The 26,621-nt window shown below is 39.8% G+C and overlaps 1 protein-coding gene across 2 annotated transcripts; it reads right to left on the reverse strand.

The window, feature by feature from the left end:
* Positions 1-1,258: 1,258 nt before the first annotated feature.
* wars2 (tryptophanyl tRNA synthetase 2, mitochondrial) lies at positions 1,259-26,198 on the reverse strand. 2 transcript variants are annotated; one of them, XM_054615559.1, is made up of 6 exons: positions 26,094-26,198; positions 12,265-12,525; positions 8,459-8,539; positions 7,323-7,405; positions 6,288-6,406; positions 1,259-3,586 (listed from the first exon to the last, which is right to left on the reverse strand). In XM_054615559.1, exons 1-6 carry the CDS (start codon positions 26,196-26,198, stop codon positions 3,138-3,140), a joined length of 1,098 nt encoding a protein of 365 aa, XP_054471534.1. In that variant the 3' UTR covers positions 1,259-3,137. The 2 variants fall into 2 exon arrangements, with proteins under 2 accessions (XP_054471534.1, XP_054471535.1); XM_054615560.1 differs by lacking the exon at positions 26,094-26,198 and adding an exon at positions 19,005-19,057.
* Between the last annotated feature and the right edge of the window lie 423 nt (positions 26,199-26,621).

Below are 26,621 nucleotides of genomic sequence, written 5' to 3' on the forward strand. Positions count from 1 at the left end.
GTTTCAAAGAAAACAATAAGTAATGCACTCGACCGCCGTGGCCTGTATGCACGCTCACCACGCAAGACTCCATCGCTGAAGAAAAAGCATGTTGAAGCTCGTTTAAAGTTTGCTGCACAACATTTAGACAAGCCTGTGAAATACTGGGAGAATATAGTCTGGTCAGATGAGACCAACATTGAACTCTTTGGATGCCATAATACACACCATGTTTGGAGGTCAAATGGCACTGCACATCACCCCAAAAACACCATACCAACAGTGAAGTTTGGAGGTGGAACATCATGGTGTGGGGCTGTTTTTCAGCATACGGCACTGGCAAACTTCATATAATTGAAGGAAGGCTGAATGGAAAAATGTACCGAGACATTCTTGATAAAAATGCTGCCATCTACCAGGATGATGAAGATGAAACGAGGGTGGACATTTCAGCAAGACAATGATCCCAAACACACAGCCAAGGAAACTCTCAACTGGTTTCAGAGAAAGAAAATAAAGCTGCTAGAATGGCCCAGCCAATCACCTGACCTGAATCCAATATAAACTCTATGGAAAGAACTAAAGACCAGAGTTCATAGAAGAGGCCCACGGAACCTTCAAGATCTGAAGACTGTTTGTGTGGAAGAATGGGCCAAAATCACACCTGAGCAATGCATGAGACTAGTTTCTCCATACAGGAGGCGTCTTGAAGCTGTCATTACCAACAAAGGCTTCTGTACCAAGTATTAAATACATTTCAGTAAGCGTGTTCAATACTTTTTCCTGTGTCATTCCATTTTATTACACATAACTTAATTTCTGAACTTATTTGTTTGGTTTTCTTTGTATGTATGGATTACTTGGGTTGTTACCGACATCTGGTGAAAATTTCATGTCAAAAGCACCTTTAGAAATATATTTACTGAGAACAATGGTGACGTGTTCAATACTTATTTTACCCGCTGTATATATGTATATATATATATATATATATATATATATATATATATACACACATACTGTATATATACACATATATATACATATACAGACACATACATATGTATATATACATATAAACATACATATACCTATGTTTTTGTATATTGGTATACAAATAAATTAATATGGATATATATTCATATACACGTATGTGCATATGTTTATTAATGTAAAGTCAAAGTGTTAAATATGTTTCAACAAATGTTTAATAAGTCACAGGTTAGTTGTATTAAAAAGTAAATCAGAGAAGTGTTCAGGAAGTAGCCAGACATTTATTTTCCAATTTCACAATAATAATAATTGATGCATTCATCACATTAATGTTGCAGTTGTTAAAGCAAATTTTAATTACTTGATATACAGCTGGTAGCTTATCTTAACCTGTAGGAACACATCATAATGTATTTGTTGATTATATTGTGTATTATTGATCTAAATCTGCAAAGTTATGAACTTAAGTTATGAAATATATGTGGTGGAGTAAAATACTTCTACTTAAGTATAAAGTTACATCAAATTGAAACGCTCAAGTAAAGTAAAAGTACCTCAATTTTGTCCTTAAGTACAGTACGTGTGAAAATGGGTTGGCTTGTTTGTGATCGCTCAGAATATTCATCTGTTCAAGACATAAACAGAAATGCTGAGCCGCAAATATACAATAAAAATATAAACGATTCTCATTAATTGGTTCAATAATTAATAAACTAAACGGTGAAATAATCAAACACCACCGTCCCAAAACACAAACTCCTCCATCACCGTAACATCAGAGCTCATCTTCAAGTCTTTACCTCTGAAATCTTTTACCTGTCGACGCCTCATGACTTGTGATGATGAAGAAGATGAAGAAGATGAAGATGATGATGAGTCCTGAAGTTTCCCTGCAGCAGCTGAAGATCAGCAGACGATTCATGTATTCAGTCACTGAGGTTATAATGTATCGATGGTTTTATTCCACCACGCTGACGCATCAGTACGACTTTGAACCAGGAAACACTTTCATACTGCTCAGATTAAAAAGACATAATACAGAATCAAAGTATTTGAGTTACCTCAATCTGTGTCGAAGATCGGACATTTCAACAACATGAATTGAGTCAAAGTACTTTCTTTTTTTCCATTATGTTTCTAAATCAAACTAGCCAGCAGTAAATGAAGTAGATAAAATGAGCTCCACCTTTATCAGCTGCAACATTCAAGCAATGAACACATTAACGCATCAATAACTATAATATAATAATATAATATATATATTATTCTGCACAATGAGAAACTTTACTTTTGGTCCTTTAAGTATATTTTGATGCAGATACTTTTATCCTTTTACTTGGATAACATTTGCAGGATCTTTACATTTAACAGTATTTCTCCTCTGTGGTGTTATTACTTTAAGCCCATCAAACATTTTCAACTTCCACTTGTTGCAACATAGAACATCTGAAGTCTTCTCTCATAGTTTCATTGCTCATATACACAACATCAAAGTGCTACTGATGTATTTATACTCTAGCTTTTAACTCCGCCTCTGATATATTCTGTATATTTGTAGAGTCGGGGTGCATTTTCTTGAGTTTTCTTTATTTGTATTTTCAAATATCTCATTTTGGGGCTTTTTTAAAGCACTTGTGATGAATTTTGTTTAAAGAAATCTGGTCACAGTCACAGGAAATCATAAATAGTAATGTTTGAATCGGATCAGTTTCAATCTTATGTGTATGAATCTAGTTTCATTTCTTTGTGTTATGTTTTTGTGGTGAGCTCAAGACTTGTGACATCAACAAACCCACCATCTATTTGAAAACTGTTACACTAAATTAGCAAATGTTAAATATTCTTAGTTTGGTGGAGTAACAGTTTGGCTAAGAACTCTTAGCTCTGATGACAACAAAATAATAAGGAGAATAGGAAACAGATTTACTCGTGTGGTATTTTGTGAAACTCGTAAAGCCAAAACTCAAGAGATGAGTAAAAGTTCAACGTCGTCAGAACAAGTGTGTAGAACAAAACCAAAAGTTTGTGTCTGAACACGACGTTTCTCTGCAGGTGAACTGAACACTTTGTTGTCACATGATCCTTGAATATTCTGTCGTTGGAATAAAATCTGAAATCAGCAGCAGTGAAGAACCGAGGACCTCCTGCAGTCTTAAAGCGTCCGCTCAGCAGAACCCCACCCTCTGTCGGACCTCCATGAGCACCGGAGCAGCCAGCTCCCGGGCCCTCCGAGTCCCCCGAGCCAGCACCTCCTCCAGGTGAGCCCGGTCCTCCCTCAGCCTCCGGATCTCCTCCCTGATGGGGGTCAACCTCTGGATCACCACCTCGGCGACCAGCTTCTTGTAGACCCCCGTGTCCATCCCTCGGGCCCGGGACACCGCCTCCTCCACGCTGATGGTCTCCATGGCGGCGTGGATGGTCACCAGGTTGGACACGCCGGGCCGCGTCTCCGGGTCGAAGGTCACCTCGGAGGTGAAGTCGGTGACGGCGCGGCGGAGCTTGAGGGCGATGTCGTCGGGGGAGTCGGTGATGGTGATGGTCGCCATCGTCTGGGGGTCGGATTTGGACATTTTGGCGGAGGGGTCGCGGAGGGACTTGACCTTTCGTGTGGAGCCTGAAGGAGCAGATCAGAAAGATAAATTATTAATATGATGAGAGAAAACATTTGGTTTGTATGATAACCTACAAAGGTTACTCCTCATTCGTCATGCATAGTGCAGCAACGTGTCATTTCCTCTCCTAACATAAATAAAGTATTTTCTAAATAAACTAACGTCTTCACAGGAAATAAATTACTTATGTTTAGAAAAAGTTCGTAAAATACCAAGTTAGGTTAAAATAGTTAGAAAATAACGAGCTGGAGTCTGTGGTAAGAAAAACCAACGTATCCTCAAACAGTACAACAGCTGGTATGATATCTTGTGAAAAAGTTACTCCTCATGTCTATTTACCCTCCGTACATTCAAAATAAACTTACGTCTTCACAGAAAATCCCCAAAAAACGTAGTTAGATTTAGAAAAGATGGTAAAAATACTTGTGTTGGTGGCAACAAAAAGCACTTTTACTGGACGTTCATTGACATTTAGCGATTCAATTGCTAAATGTTTATTATCTGCACTGTCCTCCATCAATACTGGACCACTTTAACACTTTGTTGTCCCCGTTAGACACAGAAACACGGGTTTGAAAGCACCAACGTTACCCTTTAAGACACAAACAAAGCACACGGGGAACATTCAGGGTTTGACTCTCGTCCACGTCAGCGGAAGTGAAACGAGAGTCTTTGCGCAGGAAAAGAATGAAGAATTATAGTTTCATTACAGCTGCCTGGCGCGTGTGTGTGCGTGTGCGTGTGTGTGTGTGTGTGTGTGTGTGTAGCAGACGTATCTGGGTGTGAAGTGATGAGCAGACTGCAGGAGCTGGGGTTTCCTCTCCTCTCTTATTCATCATCCCCCCCTCATCCTTCCTCCTTCTCTCTAAAAGCTCCGACTCTCATTTTTCATTTCATCCCAAACTACAAGTCCACATCCGTCCCACGTGCCACATCCTGTTTATCACCCAGAGACGTCTTTATTTAAGGCAACTTAAAAAAAAAAAACCTCTCTGGTTTCAAAGGGAAGGTGGTGACTGGTAACCTCGGCTTCACCAGAGACGAGAAATGAAGACGAGATCCAGACTGAGCCAGAAACGACCCACACAGACACCGGTCCCTGAAGTCATCAGGAGGACAAAACCCCTAAAATCTATTATCCCTTTATGATCCTGAAACAAGAGGAGGAGAACATCTCTCTAATCAAAGCTGCACTGCACACGTGACTGACTTCACTTTGGGCTCTTATGAATCTGATAATCAGGAGGATGAAACGGAGAGAAGAGTCGGGATGTCTGAGCATGTTGAACATGTGTGGGAAGGGAAGTCACAGAGCAATCCTTTCAAAATAAAACTAATCATGTTGCAGCCTCAAACTACAGATTCTGTTAATGCATATACACGCAGGAGGCAGTGTTATACTGAAAGAAAATAGATTATTAATGCAAAAATATTACTTTCATGGTTAGAACCAGCAGATTGTTTGGGATTAAACACTAAAATGCAGCTCACGCTCATCAAAGACGGATGACGTGGAAATGAAATCGTCGATCTGCTGCAAGAGGAGCTCAGAAACCAAACACCAGGTCGCTTCATCTCACAACAACACGAGGCGGAAACAACCAACGGTGAAATCAGAATGAAAAAGGTAAATAAATGGTCAAACCAGCGGCTCACTCACTGCTAAAGAAACAGAACACATGAATCCCATACAGCTATTCCTCACAAATAAACAGAATCAAAACAAAGAAAATATACTTTAAAAAACCCACCTGCTATACAGCACAAGACTATTCGTCAATATTTCTCATATTGCATCTTAAATATTTGCTAAACATTCGAATGTTTCCCAAAATGTGCGACTGCTCCTTTGATATTCTTTTTTAATTGATTGTAATAAAAGTTCTGGACTAAATATCAGAATACATAGCAACCGTCTAAATAAATAGTTAAATAAATAAAAGAGATAAAACAAGGGATGAAAGACGAGGCTAGAAAAGAGCAAATTACAAAATGGATCACTGAACATAGAAGTGGAAATAGTCTTGATTTTGGCCAGAGATATGAGATCCTTATATTTAATGTCCTTCTTCTTCCCTAAAGCAAGAGATCTCAAACTTTTTGAAACTCATCTTTAATATTAATTGTTAAAATGAATAAATTAGTTAAACATAACATGACCTCGTCCATTTTCAAATACTTTCAAAGTTTGTTTGGTTTTAAATCAAGCAAAGAAAAGTGCTCGACTCTTTATAGTTTTCCACATTCAGACACTATTAAAACTGGTTGAAATATTCTGACTGCAGCAGCAGATTTTTTTCACTCGTGTTATTGGATCAGTTATGGACAAAAAACTATAAAAAAAGAAAGATTTAATTCAGAAATCATCCTTAACGCTCCGTTAATGTGCAGGACTCACAGCTGAAAATGTAAAAGCTTTAATCCTGAGAAACGTGAAATGAATCAGTGATTAAAGCAGCTGCTGTGAGTCTTAAAGGAACGGAGATGATTCACCGTGATGTTGTTTAACTCTTAAAAAAGGAATGAAACAGCTGAACACAAACTCAAAAGTAAAAATGAAAAATAACTTCATTCTGGCACAAATCATTGGCTACTACAGATCTGTTTTCATTTCTTAAAACCTTTTGTGTGCGTGTGTTTGTGTGTATAACCCATTACATGTAATGTAATGTAATGTAATAACCCTGGTGTGTGTGTCCTTACTGAGCAGGGCTCCGGGTTCGGGGAACAGGTCTCCGTAGCGTTTGTTGAAGATGCGAGCCAGATCCTGAGCCAGCTCCAAATGCTGGACCTGATCCTCTCCGACGGGGACGTGAGTCGACCTGAGAGACAACAAAAAACAAAAGAACAAACAATCAACGTGAGGCTCCTAAACGCCTCGCAGCACGGTGAGTTCAAGTACACAGCGAGATGCAGAAGTGGAGACACTCGGAGCTCTCATCCGGGTGGGATTTGCAATTTAACAGCTGTCAACTCGAGAGGAAGCTATCCATTAATTTCATCTTTAATAAGATACAGAACTTCTCTCAAGTGTGATTCGCCGTTCAGAACACCTGGTAGGAGCAGATATTGGATGGATAAGAACATCTGGCACATCTGGAGCTGACTTCACTTATATTTTGTGTCTTTAATTAAGAGAAATTGAAAAGAATGTTGCTGCATGAAGACACTCACACACTCAGTGTTTTATGCATCTGGTCCCAGTAACATTTTGTTAAACATTCATCTGTAAGAATGTTGCATTATGTTTGTCATTCAGGTCCCACAATGAAAAGTTCCAGGAAGAGAAAAGGGAAATGTTGTTTCTATGGAATCCTGGAAGCAGATTTTTCTCTGGAATTGCAGGAAAACCAGCGTTGACTCCAAAAAAAAGAAGAAGAAGAAGAAGAAGAAGAAGAAGAAGAAGAAGAAGAAGAAGAAGAAGAAGAAGAAGAACATCTGTTTGTTCTTTAAATTAAGTGAATTTATTTTTTCCATTTCATAATGTAGCTTGCTGCTAAATGTGAGCTGTCAAATTCGCACGGACGGACACCTTCACAGCTCAACTCGTGTTGATGTAGGCAAAAAGCGTCCATGTTTGCACACACACACACACACACACACACACACACACACACACACACACACACACACACACACACACACACACACACACACACACACACACACACACACACACACACACACACACACACACACACACACACACACACACACACACACTAAAGGAGGTCTCACTTGTAGAGGAGAATGTCGGCGGCCTGGAGGACGGGATACGTGTAGAGACCAACGCTGCCTTCATTCTTTAGTTTGCTCTTCATCTGAGGAGAAACAAAGAGGACGTTTACATAAAAAATAAATAAGGAGCAAAGATATAAGAGGACATTTTTCACTTTTATGACTCATCTATTCTCAGACAAACGGCGTACAAATGAGTTCAAGTGACATTTTCCACCATGTTAGAGATCCACTCTTCTGCTGGGTGAACAAAAGGTGTTTTTCTTTGCAGAAACAGGGTATTAAAGGGTATTAAAACTACATGTGTCTGAGGGGAAAATAACTGGAATTATAAGAGTTTTAGGAATAAAGAAACTAAACAGATAAAAAGATGTTGGATTCAAAGGGAGCAGGAAAGGGAACGATCTTAATGTGTGACTGTTAAAGTGAAGTTAAACACAGACGTGGAGTTAATTAAATCAGCTTTAACCAGGGAGCGAGTGAGAAGACATTTAATATATTAATATATTAATAATAATCACCAGATATGTCATTTATTTTTATACAAATATCACCTCACAAATTTTTAAATAATAATAATGTTTTTTTCAAATTGTTTAATATGTTAACTTTTTGTTTTTTAACATCCTTTAAAATAATATTGAATAGATATATATTTATTTCAACATTAAATTAAATGTACTTTTTTTAAACTTTAAAATCGATGATTTATTCAATTTATAATCGTGTTGCTTTTTAACAATTTATTATTTTAAGGACAAACTAAAAACTATAGTAGATATGAGTCAATCAACAAATAATATGAATATAATATAATTGTAAAAACATACTTTAAAAATAATAATGAAGGAAACCAAGAGGTATAAATCCATCTTATTAAGTTTTAACAGATGTTTGCAGTTCTGCTTGTAAAGCATCAATACATATTCTTATTATTATGATTATTAGCTCACATTTAAATGGTTTATGGAAGCTCATTAAAATAAGACAAGATCATGTGACGCTATTCTTATAATCACATTTAAATACATTCACGAAGGAAGTCAATGTCAACTTAAATAAATAAGAAGGAAGAACGATTATATGATGATTACGTGTCACTTCTACATCACAGATACTAGCGTTGAGCGTCTCACCTTCCACTGAGGCAGGTGTCGGAGGCGGGGCATGCTGGTCAGACAGCCGAGGATCCAGGAGAGCTCAGCGTGCTCCGACACCTGCAGGGACGTTAATACAAATAAAGTTATATGATAGAAATCTGCTTAAGAACGAACAACAGACATTCATGTAAACATTACATCTCCTCGGTCCTGGTTTAGTATACTTTGGATTTAGGGTCGTAACTGTCTTAAAGTTGATGGTCTTCATTCATTGTATATTTACTTATCTGACTTGGTTGAGTTAAAGGTCCAGACAGCAGAAATTAATATTCACAGAACATTATTTAAAAAGCTCAGAGATGATGATATTTATCATGTTGTGGTTAGTTAACCTTCTGTAGTTCTGCTGAACTTTAATAACAGACTTATAGAACATGTAATAGTATTATCTGGTTTATGATTCTCTTAAGGGGGCATGATGATGAAGAAGAAGAGGAGGAGAAGTATAAGAAGAAGAAGAAGAAGAAGAAGAAGAAGAAGAAGAAGAAGAAGAAGAAGAAGAAGAAGAAGAAGAAGAAGAAGAAGAAGAAGAAGAAGAAGAAGAAGAAGAAGAAGAAGGTGGAGAAGAAGAAGAAGAGGAAGAAGTGGAACAGGAGAGAAAAGAAGAGGAGAAGAGAAGAAGAGGAGATAAGAAGAGGTGTTGAGTAAGAGAAACAAGGAGGAAGAGAAAGAAAAGGAGAAGAAGATCAAGGAGGAGAGGAATAAGAAGAAGGAGGAAGAGGAAATATATAAATAAATATATATATATATATATTTATATGTATATTACACCATGGACTACTAACATGTTCATATCTATATACAGGTGTATTCTGTGTCACAGAGAAGCTTCATAGAGAGGAGACGACATCACAAACAAACATCAAACAAACATGGTGACAGGTCGAACAGACAGGAGGAGGAGGAGGCGACTCTGTAGCGCCTCCATGTGGCAGAGGAGAGTACTGCTGCTCCACAGCAGTCTTCTGTCAGACAGGTGCTGCCGCTCACACCTGTGTTCACTGTTTAGGTTACACTAAATGTTTTATGTTCCGATATGGTGTTTTAAATTATTCTTTAATGTGTAAATATTAGAGACAGAATATGCAATATGGATGAGAAATTGTTTTCAAAGACTCTTTGTGAACTATAGTTGATTATCGCGGGAAAATAGAAAGATGTATTTTTTTTAAACAAAACTCCTCACTTTTTCCACATTAGTTTGAATTTTTGTAGCATAAATGACATCGACATGAAACCATCCTGCATTTTGAATCAGCTGTGGTCACATCGGGGCTTGTTAATAAAAGTCACTGATGCTTATTATTGGGGTAAAGTCAGACATCAGCAAATAAATATAAAAAAAAAAAAAAAAAAAAAATCAGATCCATCCCTGGAGCTCAGACATCATCATCTGCATTTCCTGTTTCTGCTTCCAGGATGGTGATAAATTATTTTTGCTTCGTTTAATTAATCAAACAGTTTTGCATGTGGTAAATAAATAAGAGAACGTGTTGTGAAGCGATGAATATGTGAATGTTAATGTACTGTAGCTTGTGCATGTGGTACATAAACTCCAACATATCCGCTTTCATGGAGGAAAAACAAATCTTGTGAGAGAGATGCAGTAAATATCCTGCATATTAAAGTTTATGGACGCTGACTCTTTTGCCAATCGTGTGTCTCTCTTGCTGCTTGAAAAGCATTCTAGTCAGCATGACGTCGACACCAGACAGCAGGGACACAAAGCAAGTTATCAGAGCAACATGTAGAGGGCCGGTGTTCATTACGCACTAAAAGACAAGAGATGGGACAGATGGAGAAGAAGAAGAAGAAGAAGAAGAAGAAGAAGAAGAAGAAGAAGAAGAAGAAGAAGAAGAAGAAGAAGAAGAAGAAGAAGAAGAAGAAGAAGAAGAACAATAAAAACTGATATTTAAAAGTCCTCCATTCATGCTGTAGGGAGAGAATGCACTGCAACAAGAGATATGCTAATGTTAGAGCTGTTACAGGTCACATGCTGCATTACACTGATGCTGAGTTATCATGCAGCAACATCTCCGGTAAATGCTTCTATAAAACACAGAGGATTCACAGATCTGCTGAGATATTCGCAATATTTTTGCAGGTTGTTCTCATACAGCTCTTGTAGACATACCCAGAAAAATGAAAAGGCACAAATTTGATTAGTATGTAATCATGAACCAGGAATCAGAGAATAAGTCGAACACAAAAACTGGGCTTTCAACAAGGAGACTCTAGTTCTTGCAGAGTGTGAAAAGAGAAGTTAAAGTAGATTTATCTATCACATAACTTCCGTACTAAAGTATAACAAATCTGTATTTATTAAAATCCAAAACCACAATCTTTTCGTTAACTCGACTAAGTAGTTTTGTTGCCTAATCCTCACTAAGTATCTCATAACCTTTTCCTAAACCGTACAAGGTTTTTTACGATCTTTTCCTAAATCTAACTAAGTTGTTTTCCTGTGAAGTTTATACCGAACAATCTGTCTTCATGTACGGATAGTAAATTGACACAAGGAGTAACTTTTTCATTAGATATCACTCGACCCGTTGAACTGTTTGAGGATACGTTGGGTTTTCACAGCAATGACTTCAGGTTCTAACAAGATCTGTTCTTTTTTTTTTTTTACAATGAAGTAGAGTATTTTCTTTGGGCAGCCGTTGTATTTTTACATGTGGAGCCGGCGTGTTGAACAGGAGGGTCGCAGCGCTGCCAAGTTATGTGGCATGAAACTAAACGGGAATAAAAATAGGACTGTGTGTGTGTGTGTGTGTGTGTGTGTGTGTGTGTGTGTGTGTGTGTGTGTGTGTGTGTGTGTGTGTGAGAGAAACACAGATGGACTGAACTCTTTCTCACACTCTAAACTTGTGAGTAAGAAAACACAAAAAAGAGTCAAAATAGAATCAAGCAGCTGTTCTGATCTCTCTCCATCCCCACTGTGACCGTCCTTCTCCTTCTCACCTCCTTCATGTGGCCCAAGCAGAGTTTTTTAATTTCTTGTTTTATGGCTTCATGTGGTTTTTTTTAGCCTTTGTGAATTTACAGATCGTACAGTGGAGATATGAATCAGGAGCATTCATCATGTTGATGTTTTGTTCAATCAACACAGCAAAATGTGGGACATAAATCATACTTTTACAGAAAGGAGCTACACAGCTATGATGCACTCATATTGCAAAGTGAGGGAATTTAAATTTCCCACTAGGGAAGATAAATGAAATAACAGGTAAAGGATTATTTTGGAGTAGAAACCTTTCAGCACATTTGCCATGTTGAGCAGGCGGCAACCTCCGATTCTGCAGAGTGAAGCCAATGCTTTATGTCTTAAAGCTGCATTCTCTCTCCTGTCCACCAGGGGGCGACTCCTCTGGTTGTATAGAAGTCTATGAGAAAATGACTCTACTTCTCTCTTGATTTATTCCCTCAGTAAACATTGTAAACATGAGTTTATGGTCTCAATCTCTAGTTTCAAGTCTTCTTCAATACAGCATGATGTTCATTTAGTAAATGATGCTCCATTTAGAGTCAAACAGACCATAAAGCAGGGGATGCTTTAGGGCGGGGCTACACACTGATAGTTACTGACAGTAACATAAAAAGATGTAGATGTTCTATATTAGGCTGATAATCGTCTTGACATTTCCAGTGTAGCAACAGAAACAAAAATCATGCGACAGGTAAAGAAAATCCTCTTATGGACACACTGGTCTGGCTGAGAAAATATGAATCCCAGCTTGTAATGAAACACAGCAGACATCCTCCCTCCCTCCACTACCCACCTGAGACTGCTGGAAGAGGATCGCCCTCTCCGGGTCGATGCCGCAGGCCAGCAGGCTGGCCGCCATGTCCAGGATGTTGCTCCGGAGTTGTGCCGGGTCCTGGGGCTGCGTGATGGAGTGCAGGTCCACGATGCTGTAGAGCACCGAGGGATACTGGTTCTGCAGGGCCACCCAGTTCTCCAGGGCGCCCAGGTAGTTGCCCAGGTGGGGCACCCCCGTCGGCTGGATCCCCGAGAACACCCGCCCACCTGATGGAGGCTCCTGGAGAAGAAGGGGAGCATGCATAAGGGTTGATTTATTAACGCCAACAGCCTGTATTTCACATAATATAAGTATTAATCAATGTGCATCAAAATTAATGCAGTAATGACTTAAAATTCTGCACTACGACAAGAAGAAGAGGAACTCGTGTTTGGAGAGAGAGAGAGAGAGAGGAGAGAAGGTGAAAAGGTGAAGGTGAAAGGTGAGAAAGCCTGCAGAGGCTGAAGTGTCGGTGTTAAACTATTGGCAGGTCGGTGAGGCCAGCAGCCGTCACGCTTGTGTTACCGAGATGCTAACTCCATGGCTAGCACCTCTGTTCTCTCCCAAACACATCCAGCACAAAGAATGCATCACCTCAACGGGCCAACAGTAATAATCAAACATCCATCAAGCCGGCTTCAAGAGGAGGAGGAATAACCGTACAATCACAAACATTTAAACTTTATTTAACTGGAGCTAGAGTAGCAGCAGACTCTTCATCCTCCTCTGGAAGAACGAGGGAGATCAGTCGTATTTGTGTTTCTCTTTCTGCAGAACCCGTCCAGACCGACCGCCTCGTTTCTTCTGGCATCGGCACTTCACCCACTGAACCGTTGGCTTCCAATCCGGCTGGAAGAGAGAAGCCTCCACCGCTGCTTGTGGCACCGAGCGCCACATGATACAATTAGAGGGCAAGCGATGCGGTACCCCGTCATGAGACGTGAAAACCGCAACGGCGTCCAAAATCTCAGGGCTTTCTTCACCGAAAGCCGTTTCACAGTAGATTTGGGCTTTGATGGAGCAGAAACACACTGAAGAAACACAGCGCCTGGTGTTTGTGTTGGGCCGCTAGAAAGACAAAGTGTTTGAGTGACGCACATGTGCATGTCCACCGCGGAGGCCTCGGGGTTTGGGTTCCCGGCAGAGGTGAAGGCGCTGTGGTTTAGCCCCGGACGCTCTTACTCACAGGTGAGAAGGCGGTGAGGGATCATGTCCTTGTTGGCTTGTTGGGAGGTGGGATATGTGGTGGAGATAACATGAACCCAACACGTGAACAAGGTTTAGAATTACACGAGAGGTTTAAAAAAAAAAAAGAAAAAGCGATGGAGACTTTTCTACGTACTAAGAACTAGAAAAAGTAGGTCTAGTTTTGTACAATATGTCCATGAGTTTAAAGCTAAGCAGATGCCAAATACCATTTTGATGATATTGATATTTTCCAAGTCTGTATTTTTCGGTCATCCAATACAAATTGGTACACAAAGAAACTGAGTGATGCGTTTTCTTATTCTATTTGTTGCAAAAATTCTCAACATGAACCCAAAACTGAGTTAATTACTTGGTTGCATGGAAAGTGCTCGTCCCAAACGGGGCTGATGAAGAAATGATGTTAGTAAGAAGCTATGGTTTAGCTACCTAGCAGTCCAGATCTTTCGTACATCCTTTGTTGGCGAACACCTGGGACGCCAAGCTGTTAATCCAAAATCACGCGTCGCAATCTGATTCTGCATTATTTACTTTTGTTGTAAAATGCTTTGTGAGGAGAAAGAAACAACGTTTGCATGTACGGTGGCTCTGAGTGGTCAAATGACTGAATGCGAAATACCGCAAATAAAATCAAACCTATTCCGAAAACTTTAATGCTTTTAGAAAGTAGTCAACGTGTAAAAGTGATGCTAACATCTTATTTATTTTTTAAAAGTGCGATAGTTTCGGACATAAAACTCTGACTTGGTGTGGAGACACCATGCTAGCGACTCTGCAGGGCTAAAAGCAGAGTGGTGTTTGGGCTAGGCTGAATGCTAACATTAGCTAAAAAAAGCTAATACTCGTTCACTATCTTAGTTTGCATGAATATTTATTTGCTAATTAGCCAAAAACCCAGCCCAAGTTTTGCAGATATTAGACAAGACTTCACCTTGAGGGGGACACGAATATCTGAACCAAATTTCATGGCAATCCATCCAACAGTTGTTGAGACTACGTTGAGGCTGATATTGTAAGTATCGTTTAATCTCTTTCAAAGAGAGTCTGACGAGGTAAAGTTTTGACTCAACGCTGGAGATGTGTTGATGGGATGTAAACAGCAACAGCTGGACAGAGGTGCTCCCCTCCCACAAACCCCCCCCATGGGATCTCAACGTTATCACCTCAGATCTGACCGGCTCCCCGGCTGCCCCCTAAAGGTTATCATCACCGATCATTAACACCTGAGGCTCTTCAGAGGATATCCTCCGCGGTCGCTGCAGGGACATCGGTTATCTTGACAGCTAGCTGAGCGACATCACGTTCAATCGGACTAAAGGACAGGACTTCAGACTTCAGATCAGATAACAGCTGCTCTCTGGCCACCGTGGCCCAGAGCTTCTCCGTCTCTCAGCGCAGAGGGATCGAATAACAAACTGTTCCGAGGCCAGCGTGGGTCCACAAAGTCTCCATCGACCATCGACCGGCCTGAGGGAGGCAAAACAGAGAGAGAGAGAGAGACAGAAAGAGAGAGTCAGAGAGAGAGAGAGAGAGGCAGGAAGGAACTGGGCTCTTATGTCATTACTGACGGGGTAATTGCACTGGAGGGCCATTGATGCTGAGAGCCTCTTAAGAGGTGTCAGGATAGATTTGGGTGTGGAAGGTTGGGCCCCTCACCCTTGAGTCTGGCTCATGTGTGTTCTCACCTCGAGCTGACACGCCAAACGCATGTCGTCGTCCCCCCCCCCCCACCTCTGCTTCGGGCCCCGGGGGAAGCCATTAGCCATGCAGACATGCTAATGGTGTCATTTGAGCCAATCGAGTGTCAAATGAGAGTCAACGCCGCCGCGGCTAGCTCGCCACCGGGCAACGAAGCTACCACGCATAGCGCTGCGTTCGGCCGACACCTCCGTGGTACAGTTTGAGGTACGACTTTATAGTTAATGGAAATAGTGAAAAGTAGTAAATCCACTAAAGCATGATGACAGAGGAGACAGCAAATGTTGGTCATGAATACGGCGCTGCAAAACCAAGAGTAGTAAAATATTATCATCTAGCATTCTTCAGCCATGTTAGACCTGTGCAAGATGAATAATTTCAACATTCTAACAATGTTTCTCTACATATGTTTGAGATGTGGCTTCAAGCAGATACATTAAGATTCAAAACAGCTCTTGGGAGCACACTCCCCAGCAGCCCGCTTCTGCTTTTCTGCCAGAAGAATGCGCTACGTGGACACACCGAAGTGATTTTGTCGACTAAACGCTTGGCTGATTTATACGTCAGATCTGTAAAACTTTGAGTGTTTTTTTGTGGTGTTTCTCCACAAAGAATCACACAAAAGCATCATGAAAAAAAACAACTTATTAAGTAAAGAAATCTTGCCAGACTTTGACCAAAACGGCCAGTCGACTAACCGACGTACAAACAAAATGAACTGTGAGGAATCAAAAAGACTACGAGTGCAACTCAGAGATATGCATATAGACTGGAGGTAAAAAGCCATAAATCAACCTCCACAATGACGAGGAGGGATTGTAATTATCTGTAAACTTATATCTCATATTCATGGACTACTTTATTCCCTTTATACAAACTCTTTAAGGAAACAAGTCAAGTATTAAATGCATTATAAAAGAAACAAAATGTTGAATATCTAAAAAAATTAATAATTATTGGCATTCTTTGTAAAACAATAGTGTTTTTTATCAATTAAATATTTGTGACAGTCATGTGATTTTGAACGCCAAGTTACTAAAATTCAGAGGTGCAAGCAGCGTAACCACCTAAAGGTTTCACTAAAGTCCACAAATGTCAACCTTCCAGTGACATCAAGGAGAGGTCAGGGGTTGATCAGTCATTAGGGTTCATCATCTGTGAAACATGAATGTCTGAACTAAAATTTAAAAGGCAATCCATCCAGTAATAGTTGATATATTTCAGTCTGGACCAACCAGACAGAACGACATTCCCATCCCTAAACTGTCTGGATAACTTTCACGAGAAAAGATCATTTTTCTGACCAAAAGAAAAATGTTTGAGGCACAAATTAGTTCAACAGAAGGCTGAACTCAATCCAATCTCAATACAAACGAAATATTCTCCATTTTAATTGGACAAAAATCACAGTTAAAAGAGTAAAACCCTGGTTGTTCTCTCCTCATACCTAACTCTGACTGTATTACATCGTCGCCACGGTGATGAAAGCTTTCTTCATCAATCTGCCATATGTTGAACGCATTACGCACCATCTGTCTGTGTGTGTGTGTGTGTGTGACATTAACGCCAATAAGCTAGAAGGTTATATACACTAAGAAAAAGAAAAAGGCCATGTTTTCACACTTGCAGCACCTTTCCTGGAATATGTGTTCATTTGTGTGTGTGTGTGTGTGTCATCTCCGTTGGGATGGAGGTCATGTGCAAACATGGACGCTTTTTGCCTACATCAACACGAGTTGAGCTGTGAAGGTGTCCGTCCGTACGAATTTGACAGCTCACATTTAGCAGCAAGCTACATTATGAAATGGAAAAAATAGATTCACTTAATTTAAAGAACAAACAGAAGTTCTTCTTCTTTTTTTTGGAGTCAACGCTGGTTTTCCTGCAATTCCAGAGAAAAATCTGCTTCCAGGATTCCATAGAAACAACATTTCCCTTTTCTCTTCCTGGAACTTTTCATTGTGGGACCTGAATGACAAACATAATGCAACATTCTTACGGATGAATGTTTAACAAAATGTTACTGGGACCAGATGCATAAAACACTAGAGTTTGTTCTTAAGCATGAAGTCAGATTTATAAAGCCGTGCATTCGGATGGTGTCAACTTCCCCAACAGTTAAACTTTATTATGCTTTTCTTTACAATAAAATATGGACTTGCAGATTTATGAGCCTTCAAATTGCATAATTTAAACTTCTAGGTGTGAAGCTGCAAATCACACGCACTCAGTTAAACTGACAAACACCCTGAAAGACTAACATTGAGGATTAGATTTGTCATATTTTTCCTATTTCAAATTAACAATATCACACTTTGTTTGGCCGAGAAAACTTTGTACACCTGCTCTGAAGTATCCACATTATTTTTTTCTTTTATAAATTACTTTCTGCAGGGTTTTTAGTCAAACAAACCTCTTATAGAGAGGCAAAGTCCCTGCCCTTTAGGCGTCCCGCATGAAACCTTATTACAGAAAAAACATCTACAGTAGTTCAAAAATGTTGCCATGAATTACAGATATGTTTTTAAATTAAAAGATCATTTTGAAAGGAGAGAAAGCCGATCAGTGACAACGGAGAACATCTTTTCTTGAACAATCAACGTCACCAACACCAACACTGCTGTTAGCTTGGCTAGCGAGCTAGCTAACTTAGCTTTAAACGAGTGAGACCCGTTGTTCATGCGAGTACATCCTGGTTCTTCAGTACTGGTACTAAATGCAGCCTTCTTGACTTGCAAAACTATCTTTTAAATGACAAACATCATATGTGTAGTTCATGGCACCGTTCAAACGGGGTCAAATTATTATTTGTCTCTCGCTGTTGACTTCTGTACATATTTTTTCGGAACTAAGGTCCCATGGTGGTCAACCAGAGGGCTGGGCCTTCGTCTCTCTGGCCCCTAAACGTTCACGTCTTCATTTCTTTCACTCAGTAGTTGATTGTTTTTAGCTTATTGGAGCCAAATCTTCCATTTGGTGCCACTATAACAAAAGTTTCATTTAAGGTGTCGTTAAAGCATTCTGTATGAGGGGACTGTGTTAAAAACACATCATTGATTTTACTTTTACTAAAGACCACAGTATTATATTTTATTTCTAATTCCTGCATTTCAACTGCTGCACTATTTCATGCCTTAGATTCTTCCTTATGTGATTTTCTTTTTTATTCATAATTGTTTCCATATTGTTAGAGGGGAAACTGCTTCACTGTAGTGTTTTTTTTCCTGACAATAAAATGCATGAACTTGAGATTTGCCATCAATATTCTTGAGCAGCTGCAGCTTCCAGCGTGTCTCGGCCTCCATTCTCGACTCAACGTTATTAATCACAGCCGTGTTTTTTTCGTGGAGCTTGGACTTTCTAAAACAGTAGATTTCTCTCCTTCAGTTCGGTCCTGGACTCATTCTCAGGTCTCATACATCACATCAGAGCCTCCAGGAGCCCCGGAGTGGCCCACTGACATCTCTCTCACCACGGGGCCGATGAGCAAGGGCGGTCACCACCATTTTACCAGCAGCCAATTTCAACACATCCCCCCCCAAAAAAAAAAACACCTCCGGAGGGGGGGCATCGCCGCTTCCCCCCGCTGTGAACTACACCATCAGCTCTTTGTGGGCCTGTTAGGAGCTCCAGATCTGGACGTGGCTGCACCGACATGCTTCAAACAGACGGAGGTTTTTTTTCTTCTTCACGGCTCCCCCGCTGGGCGTCCCGACACACAGGATCCAGTGTTCCCTCTTCCGTCCCGGACCCCCCCCTCCTCCCCTACGTACCCCATTAACACCGGCACCATGCTGGAGCACACCTGGACGCACCTCCGCCCACTCCTCCGTATCTTCTGCTTCATCTCTGTCTTCATCTCTCTTTGGGACCTGTTAACGCCGGCGACCAACAGAGCTGCACTTCAGTGAGGTATCGAAAAGGAAATGGGGTTTACTGTATTACCCCCCCACCACCACCACCACCACCACCAACACCACCTTTTATCCTTAAAAAGCATGTGTGTGTGTTTAGCCAAAGTGGGTGCACGCCACAGCTTGAAACAAAGTGCATGTGAGCACAGAGAAAGAAAACACAGAGGAAACAAAATGGAGTGTAGGGTAAAGGAGGAGAAAGATAAAGGAGGAGGCAGTGTGGTAAAATATAAATAAATAAGAATAAACGTGTGACTTTAGCGGAGTAAATACTTTCTTTTTCCTCCTCCCTGTGTTGGCGGGTGGAGGGAGGGGTGGAGCAGAGGACGAGAAAGGCCCTCCAAAAAGGAGCGTTTGATTAAATCTGCGGTTGACGTGTGGGACAGGTGAGATTGATGAGGTTCCTCTGAGTTTCACACTGTGCGGAGAGCGAGGGGAACAGGAACAGAACGCTGCAGTGTGGCGGGCCAGGGCTCGGGGCCCGCTCGCGCCGTGGGGTCCCTTCTGCCTGATTAATGGGACTGGAGGCCCTTCAAAAAACAGCACTCCCGACGGTGCTCCAAAAATAACCGGGCTGGGGGAGGCAGTCTGCAGCCTCCAGCCTCCTAACAGGCTGCAGACTTCAATATGGCCGGAGAGGGAACCAGGAGGAGCAGAGGCTTCTGAAGACAGGAAGCTTTAATGAGCTTTATGGTTTATGGGAAGTGACAAACACTGACAGCGGATACTGAAGCAACCACGGAGTCATATTACACGTTGATGTAATTGTACGCAACAAGGGCACAAATATGCAAGATGTTAAACCTAAAAGAAATACAAACTTTACTCAGTTACACTACAATAAAACATCTACTTAAACTGATTTACAAAGTAGTACTGAGAGAACTTTGAAGGCTAATTCTCGATATGTGCTTGACGGCAATGTGCGAAATACCCGGTAGCAATCGGGGGTTCCTATCCAACACCAAATTTGTCAAAAAGGGAGTCCAAAGATGTCCATAAACAGATGTGAAGACAACCTGCTGCTGTTCTGGCTGGAAAATCTTCTCTTGCACTTTCTATTATTGATTGTAAATAAAAGTTCTGCAAGTTGGATAATTAAAAACTGATCGGCATAAGTACGCTTTCAGGAAAATACATTTTAGTGACAATTGCATGTGATAAAATATTGTATTTTTATTTAAGAGACCAAAGAGAGAAACAAATTTGCCAATGAACAGTCTCTGGTTCTGATACTAAAGTGACCATATTTGGAATGAGCAGACGCCGTATACGTCTCTGGTGTTGACCTGTCAATCAGTGTGTAGCCCCGCCCTAAAGCATCCCCTGCTTTATGGTCTGTTTGACTCTAAATGGAGCATCATTTACTAAATGAACATCATGCTGTATTGAAGAAGACTTGAAACTAGAGATTGAGACCATAAACTCATGTTTACAATGTTTACTGAGGGAATAAATCAAGAGAGAAGTAGAGTCATTTTCTCATAGACTTCTATACAACCAGAGGAGTCGCCCCCTGGTGGACACTAGAGAGAATGCAGCTTTAACACATGAAGCATTGACTTCACCTTGCAGAACCGGAGGTTGCCTTCTGGTTAATCCACATGTAAAACCCTATTTAAATCCCGAGACGTGAGCTTTTTTTGTATATTTAATATGATTTACTGTCTTTACCTTGTTATTATGGCCTTTAATTGGAGCTTTATTTATTTCTCTGTCTAATTAGTTATCTTATTACACATCTTCACTCTGGCTTTTTGAGCTATATTTATTTCAAATCCTACCTCTGTTGTTTCTCACTGTAAATTGATGATATTTATTACTTACAAAGTTATTCATGAACGTTTTATTAATTCATTCATCGTTTTGTGTGCGAATGGTAAGAAAAAAGCAACCGAATAGAATCAGATTGATAAAAACATGGTCTACATCAGGCCTGATAAACATCTGTATTATTAACTATCTCACATAAACACTAATCAGCTTTGAGCCAGAATAACTGACTCCAAGTTCAGTCCTGCTGAAACCACACGATCACATGTAAAGCAGCTGTGTGCAGCTGGAAAAAGCCAAGTTCAACTCCCCGTTAGATAAACACATTCATGCCAGAGCTACTTGTTTCCTTCCAAATTGTTTCAAATAGTTTCATTTAACCACTTCCTCCTCCTTCTGTGTGGACGTGTGTAATTTAATTTCGCTCGCAAGAAACAAACGACTGACAGGAGAGCTAAGAAAAACCCCCAAAAAATAAAAACGGCACAAGCACTTCATAAATTTATCGATATGCAATTACGGCCCAGCAGCAGCTCCTCTCTGAAGAGTCCGGTCATTTCCTCCTGCAGCGTCGCAGACACAACACCAGATACTTTTACTAGGTTTTTAATTAAACGTGTCAGAACGTCCAGCAGAAAGGTGGCGGACCAAAAACACAGGAGAACACATTCACAGACGGATTCTGTAACTCGACAAAGCTAGAAGGAAAACGTTGACGTGTGGGAGAGTTTCTGAGAAGTGTGTAATGTGCAGAGTGACTACGACAGACCCAATTACACGGCAGAATTAGGGGGGCTTTTCTGACAGTTGAAAATAAATAGGGCAGTTAATGAACATCCTCAAAGGGGGGGAGGCATGTTTCCTCCCTCTCTCTCTCTCTCTCTCTCCCTCTCTCTAGCCGGGCCTCTCCCATGCGGTGCAGGAGCAGCTCTAATGGTTTTAGCCGACACCCGAGTAAGTGAATTTAGGAGGCCGAGGAGAACAGAGGGGCAAATTAGAAGTCACTTCCTGTTTCCTGGAGCCCGCGGGCTGACATGACTGATATCAGTCAATAACTGGACCACAGGAGAGGGTCGGGGGGGGAGGCTGTGCTTCCAGCTGACAGGAGGAGGGAGGTTAGCGTAAAGCAGTGGGGTTGTACAGAGTACACACCTTTCAATGCCAAGCAAACACACAAAAAAATGATATATGCAACACCTCAATCATTAAGAAAATAGGATTTAATTAATCTAATATTTGGTCGACATGCTGGAGATGTTTCCATACCAACAATCAGATACCAGCGCATTAACGCAATCTCACAAAGAGAACATTTTAATTTTGAATCTTAATTTTAATCAAAGTAAATATTTAAATAAAAATACAACAACATTATTTCCCAATCATTTGATTTAATATTTATGTATCCATTTATTTATCAATTTATTAAATTGTTCTTATCATCAATTTATTCATTTATTGTTAAATATTTTGGGAAATAGTTTATTGTATTTTTATTTAAATATTTGCTTTGATTAAAACAATATTTTAAGTTTTAACTATGTATTATAAGCTGATTTAAGTTAGTGTTAGTAATTTAAAACAGGTCACAATTCCCACAATAACATCTATTGCCGTGAAAATTTCTCTCAAAACACTGGATTTATTCAAGTTTCTCACCAAAAACTTCATTTCACAACATTCCTTTTAAACACTTTACATAATAAACACTCGCAAAATTCTATCTTTTACTGAACAGAGCTTGAACGCATTGTTATGTCACTCAATGCACCCTCTGTTAGCGTTAGCTGTTAGCTCTTATTGTTAGCGGGAATGTGCTGCCCGGCGGCGACGTACAGTTAACATCAGCTAGCTCTCCTCCTGCTGATTTCAACAAAGATTTGTTGTTCACAATTTAACATTATCGGGGGGGAAAATAGGGCGAACAATAATGTTTAACCACAGATGTGCAGCAGTGATGAAGCAGGATGTACAGAGCCGGAAGAGAGTGACACGTGTTGTTCCTGTGTAGCATAAATGAGCTGATAATTGATATGATAACATCTATATCAGATCGGTGCTTAGACTCACATACTCACCGCTTAACCGACCCAGCATGTTATTCTCATCAGGCACATTTCTGATACTGGTATCGGTACCAAAACAACTCTACAAGATGCAATACTTTTTTGAAACTATATTTTAGTAGAGAAACAAAACCACAAAATGCATCTCTTGCTTTAGCAACTCTACATTTGCAGGACTTCAATGAATTAATTTAAGACAACAAACACTCAAAACCACTTCAGGCATTGATTATAGTTGACCGAATATAGAAAACATAATTTAAGAGAAGCTACTCCCTCATGATCTGCAAACATTCTGCTGTGGTTCATTTATATTATTAGAAAAACAAATAAAGGAATACGTTCAGTTTTATAGCTTCTGGTGTAAGGTGTGAGGTATTTGAAGACTTTACTTTTGGATCCTACATTTCCCAAATTGCAACTCAATTATGTATTTTATTAGACTTTCCCTTAATTGGTCTTTTTTTATGAAAAATAGCTGAACCACAAAAAACATCTTACAATCTGTCTACTGTGAAATGACTTCAGATCATCTCTCTGATATTTACTTTTATGAGCAGACATTAAAAGCTAATTTAACCACAAGTGACGATGTTTTTTAAAAGCAAACACACACAAAAAGCTGCCTCACAAACATTTCTCTCAAACGTCAGAGACAAATGTCTCACTTCATCTTCATGTCAGTCCTCTGAAGTCCTCTGAGGGTTTTTTAAACTCTTTTTCCAGAGCAGAAAAAAACATCTTGTTTGACGCACATCACACCTCGAGGCATTGTGAGCGTCTTGCCCTCACATTTGGAGAAAGATTTAAACAAATGAAAAGCCAACACTTCATTTCTGATGTTATTACTGGTAATGAAGCACTGCTGTGATGCTTTTCGAGTCCCTCCCTTCCCTCCCTTCCCTCCCCAGTTCCTCCCCTTTCGTCGCACACCTCAGGCCTGGCCAGAGACTGGGCCTTAACAAAACACAGACGGGTCGCTGTGAACGTGCAGACTGTATTACAGCTCGTACATCACCCAGCAGAACGTGGCTTTGGGCAGACGCTTGAGGTTTCTTTTCTTAAACGGCACCGTAACGCAAGAACGGCTGAATAATTAGCACCGTTGTCGTACCCAAGCCCTCTGGTTATTCTTACACGAGCCTGGGGACTCGTTGTTTGCCTTAACACCCCATTTGCTTCTCCGAGGCAGCGGCCGAGAAACCATCGGAAACTCTCAGCTGAGTTATAGGCGCGTTTAAAACAGCTCCACTGGAGGAGTGCTACTGAGGATATGATGTCACATGTTAAGACTGGGAAAGGAAACTGCAGCGAATAAACTCAAGATGAACGAGGAGAAGGAAAAAAAAAAAGTCACAAACGAAAGCAGCCACAGAATAATCCTGAAAAAGGTGCAATTTGAATTCATACTGGAACCATAAAGTCATAAAGAAAAAGTCCTTAATAGCAAATAAAACTGTTTTGTGGTTTCTTGCATCACCTTTAATTCATATGATGACATGTTGTACTCGTTTTCATGGAGAGCCACATTTTGCTTTAACTTGTGCAGCTCAACTTCAGCTTCTGATTTCCTTCATTTCCCAGAATCCCATGTTTGCTTTCATCTGTACTCTCAGAAAACACTTTCTGCTGTACGACCAAAAGCAGCGGCGTTAAATACCAAAACCTCCAGCTACAACTCAACCAGTATTCTCTACATGTAGTTTGAAGAGAACTGTAATAGACTACGCCTAAAAATGATAGTTCTTACACTGCAAAGAAGTTCTGCAATTAAGCTCCATCCCGAGAAGAACTGAAAAAGATGATTGAATTCTTGCACTCAGCTGCTGCATCAACTTCACAGTAAAAAGGTCAAAACTCCAGCGACACTTGTAGTTTAAAGAACAACTTTATGTTAAGAACAACACGTTTTATCTAGTCAGAATAAGATATATAAAAAGACAACACGGTTCTGCCCTTATCTACAGTCTATGATCCACACACAGATCAGCTAATAGGCACACCTGCAAAGGTGGGTTGGTCTTAACAATAAAGTCGTTCTTCATAACCTTCTTTTGTGGCTGGAGTTTTGAACCTCTTCTCCATGCACCTTGAAAGTAGGTGAAGTAACACCAGAAACCTCAAATCTGCAACTCGACAGAATAAAAAACACCAAAAAGGTGTAAACAGGCTGCAATGTGGAGGCTTCCAAATGATATATTCAAAGTAAAACTCCTTTCTGACTCCACAGAGCGGCCTTGACCATCACACACTAATTAGGTTTCCTCTGTACAAAGCTGACCAACTTCTTTTTCAGCCAGTTGTGATTGTTAATCACTCAATGCACCACTAACGAATACTCATACTAATCCGCATATTTGCCTTTACACAACCATAGAACATGATTTTCCTTATAAGAAATATGTCTTACGCCAAGTGCAAATGAACGGTAGTATTTGCACAATACAGTACAATATGTACCTGAGATGTGGCGCAGTAAAAGTACAATATTTATCTGAGATGTAGTACAGTAAAAGTACAATATGTACCTCTGAGATGTAGTACAGTAGAAAGTACAATATTTATCTGAGATGTAGTACAGTAAAAGTACAATATTTATCTGAGATGTAGTACAGTAAAAGTACAATATTTATCTGAGATGTAGTACAGTAAAAAGTACAATATTTACTTAAATATTTAATATTTAGATGTATTAAGTTAGTTTAAAAATAAAATATTTATCTGAGATACTATTTATTTTTTTTTTAGATTATTTAGTTTAAAAAATATACCCTACATTTAGAAGCATCTTAGCTAAATACTATATATTATATTAACAGCTGACATACTAATTAAAATTATTTATTAATTTAAATTAATAATAAATTAAATTAATTAAAGTTATATGACCTCCCCTGGTTTCAATAGACAAAAAAATAAATAAAAAAAAAAAAAAATAAACAGAACGACTTTAAATGAAACTCAAATACAACTATTAATTCTAAACACAATAAATCTTAATTGCTTAATTGGTTTCAGAGGTAACCGGAAGTCACGGCTAGTAAAACACGCTGTGTAGGTAACGTTCAGTCTGCGGGTCAAAGTTCATTCATAAACTCCTCCCCCACACACACACACACAGGCTACCCGATGACGTCACACTCTCACACACCTTGGTTCCGGAGCAGGTTGCAGAGCAGAGCGGTCTGTTAGGAGAACAGAACGTGTGAATGAACCTGTGGAGACGCTTCAAACTAGTCCGCATGGGGAGCGCCATCTTGGATTGTGACCTCACAGTACGGTGGCTCTGAAGGGACAAAAGAGCGAGAGCCGCGTTTCAGCCGTTTTGTCTGTTGTGTGAGAAAGAAAAAACCACCAAATACACATAAAGTATATTCAAATATGTTATGTTGTTATTGGAAGATAAATGGAAAACTAAATTAGCTTTTATTCAACACTGTGCAATAAAATTGTTCTTAACAGTTTCATTTTAATTAGGATATAAATAGACAATAAGTCCAAAGGTTATTATAGGGGTCACGTTAAGGAGACACAATATGTTCATTATTATTATTATCATTATTATTATTATTATTATTATTATAAATAAATAGATAACCCCTGGTGGAATGTTACTAAGTACATTTACTCAGGTACTGTACTGAATTAATATTTGACACACTTGTGCTTATACATTACA

Source organism: Anoplopoma fimbria, chromosome 16 (genome assembly GCF_027596085.1).
Source record: "Anoplopoma fimbria isolate UVic2021 breed Golden Eagle Sablefish chromosome 16, Afim_UVic_2022, whole genome shotgun sequence".
NCBI lineage: Eukaryota > Metazoa > Chordata > Actinopteri > Perciformes > Anoplopomatidae > Anoplopoma > Anoplopoma fimbria.